General features: G+C 57.4%; 1 protein-coding gene across 1 annotated transcript; it reads right to left on the bottom strand.

The window, feature by feature from the left end:
• Window positions 1-988: 988 nt before the first annotated feature.
• Window positions 989-2,095, bottom strand: LOC104283690 (urotensin-2 receptor-like). Its single transcript, XM_009881900.1, has one exon. The coding sequence runs from the start codon at window positions 2,093-2,095 to the stop codon at window positions 989-991; it is 1,107 nt and encodes a 368-aa protein (XP_009880202.1).
• Window positions 2,096-2,505: the final 410 nt, after the last annotated feature.

Genomic DNA, 2,505 nt, shown 5'->3' with positions numbered 1-2,505 from the left:
GTCTGCTCTGGATGAGCACGTCCCGCTCTTTAGGGCTACATCTGTAATAGTGAACACTACATCTAACATTGCCACCCTGTGCATAGGCATGGCTGGGGGAACTCTTCCCATGGAGTGGTATGGATGAGGCCATCCTTTCTGGGGATGAGAAGAGAATTTAGCTGTATGAAAGTGAGCCATGCTAGGCTAGATGGCCTCAAGGCGAGAGATCTGGCCCAGTTTCTGCAGTGGTGATAACAATCTCGTGGACTGGGGTGCATTTGGTAGGCCAGAAATTTAGGGATTTCCTCAGCCACAGCAGAGACATGGTACTGGTGAGGACCCCCTCCATGAGCTGTGATGATAAACACGTAGTGGAGCTCTCTCCTTGCAGCTTCCTCTGCTGGGCTGATCTTGAAAGCTGAGCAAATGTGCTGATCTCCCCAAGCTGTACTTCAGAGCAATCTCACAATGTTTCTTAACTGTACATGGGAGTCCTTTTTTAGACTCTTCCAAGATTTTTTTGTGGAGGGTGGGGGAAGAAAGCTGAGTGTGAGCTTTACCACAAGAGGATCAGCCTTATTCAGGTCTCCTGCTAGCGCGGTTGACATGACTCACTGGTCCTGTGAAATCTGTGACTCACTGTTGTCTTGACTTTGTTATGGCTCAGCCCGTTGCGAGCAAGGTGAGGGGTGGTGAGGGTTCCCCAGCTGTATAATTTAGATGCATCAAGGCTGACTGCTCCCTTCCACCCACTCCCCAGCCTTGCGCAAGGTGGAGGCTGGTGTGCAATGCCTGAAGGACCTAAGGAGGGAGTCAGGATCCCCAAGACAAGGTGCCTCCCCAGAGGTGAGGAGAGCAAGTGGCCTTGCAAAGGGGAAGGCTTGAAGGGGAACACACCACAACGACAATGGAAGACAGCACACACCAGCATGAAAGGCAACAGACTTTTATTACTCAACTTGACCCCGGCCAAAGGCTGGGAGATGTTCCCAACCTGGGGCACTGCTCACCCTTTGCTTTCCCCCACAGACCCTGACGGCTCCCCGAAAGCCAGGGGGATGCTGTGGCCTCCCACTGGACCTGCCATGGCCTCCTGGGAGGGTGCCAGGGGCCGTGCCGTGCCCATCCTAGTGCGGTCAGGGCGCCGGCGGTAGCTGCCGGCAAGCAGGGTGTAGAGGAAAGGGTTGACACAGCTGTTGCCATAGGCCAGGCAGGTGACACCGAAGTTGAGGTAGGCCTGGGCAGTGGGGCCGATGCCCAGCCCCTCACCCCGGTACAGCCCGACCAGCTGCCAGGCCCAGAAGGGGAGGAAGCAGGCCCAGTAGGCAACCACAATGGCGGAGATCCTGGAGAAGAGCCGCCGGGCAGGGGCCCGGCCAGCCACCGGCAGCCCTGAGCCCCAGGTGGAGGACTGGTACACCCGGGCCAGGCGGGCATAGACAACACCCAGCACCATGCCAGGTGCCAGGACGCTGGTGGCAAAGAGCACTGTCAGGTAGAGCCGGAAGGCTGATGGCGTCCAGGTGGGGATGCAGATGCGCTTGTGGGGGCCACCCGCCTCCCGCAGCTGGGTCATCACCATCATGGGGGCCGTAAGCAGGAGCGAGAGGAGCCAGAGGATGGCACTGGCCAGCTTGCGGTAAGCGTTGCCGGCCTGCCTGGCCCGCAGCGGCCTGGCCACTGCCCAGTATCTCTCCAGGCTCATGGCGGTCAGGAGGAAGATGCTGGCATGCATGGTGAGGAGGTCCAGGCTGAGCAAAAGCCTGCAGCCCATGTCCCCGAAGAACCAGTCATGGGCTAAGTAGGTGCAGACTACAAAGGGGATGGTGGAGAGGTACAGGAGGTCAGCCAGGGCAAGGTTGATCACATAGACCCCCAAGGAGCCCACTGAGCGGCCTGCCACCCTGCCAGAGGCCACCACCACCGTGTAGATGTTCCCCACCATCCCAGTGAGGCAGATGACCAGCAGCACTGCACCCAGCGGCCCCGTGACCGGGCTGTCACCTCCCAGGACACTACTGCTGTCACCCACACCACTGCTTTCCTCCAAGAAGCTTCCACCCTCAGGATCCTCTCCAGGCCTTGCACTCATGAGGGAAGGATCACAAGACATCTTTGGGTAGGGTGAGCAAGAGCAAGTCAGGCTGTCAGAGACCTGTTCCTTCCCTCTGCCTTCCGCCCTCACTGTAAGGGACACGTCTTGCCTTAACACGAGAGGGAAGAATGGTGAGAGTTCATCAGACATAGGGTACTTTAGAAATGTCTATTCCTCACCTCCAGCTGCCCAGTCCATTTTGCTGATCTTGTCCATAGCAACCTCCATCCAGTAGTTTTCCTTAACCACCAAAGGGCTGAGAAGAGGACACCTCCCTCCCCTTCAAGACTGATAGGTGCAAAATAACCTCTGCCAGCCAGGAGGAAATGTCTCTGGTCTTCTCCAGCTTCTCACTTGTTGCTTTTCCAGCATTCACTGGGCCCATGAAAACCAGCAGACTCGGTGGACAAGCGGATTTCTCCTCCCAG

The sequence above is a fragment of the Charadrius vociferus genome, unplaced genomic scaffold, assembly GCF_000708025.1.
Source record: "Charadrius vociferus isolate BGI_N301 unplaced genomic scaffold, ASM70802v2 scaffold413, whole genome shotgun sequence".
In the NCBI taxonomy this organism is placed as follows: Eukaryota; Metazoa; Chordata; class Aves; order Charadriiformes; family Charadriidae; genus Charadrius; species Charadrius vociferus.
The sequence above is the reverse complement of the archived record's forward strand: the minus strand, read 5'-3'. Positions and strand labels throughout refer to the sequence as shown.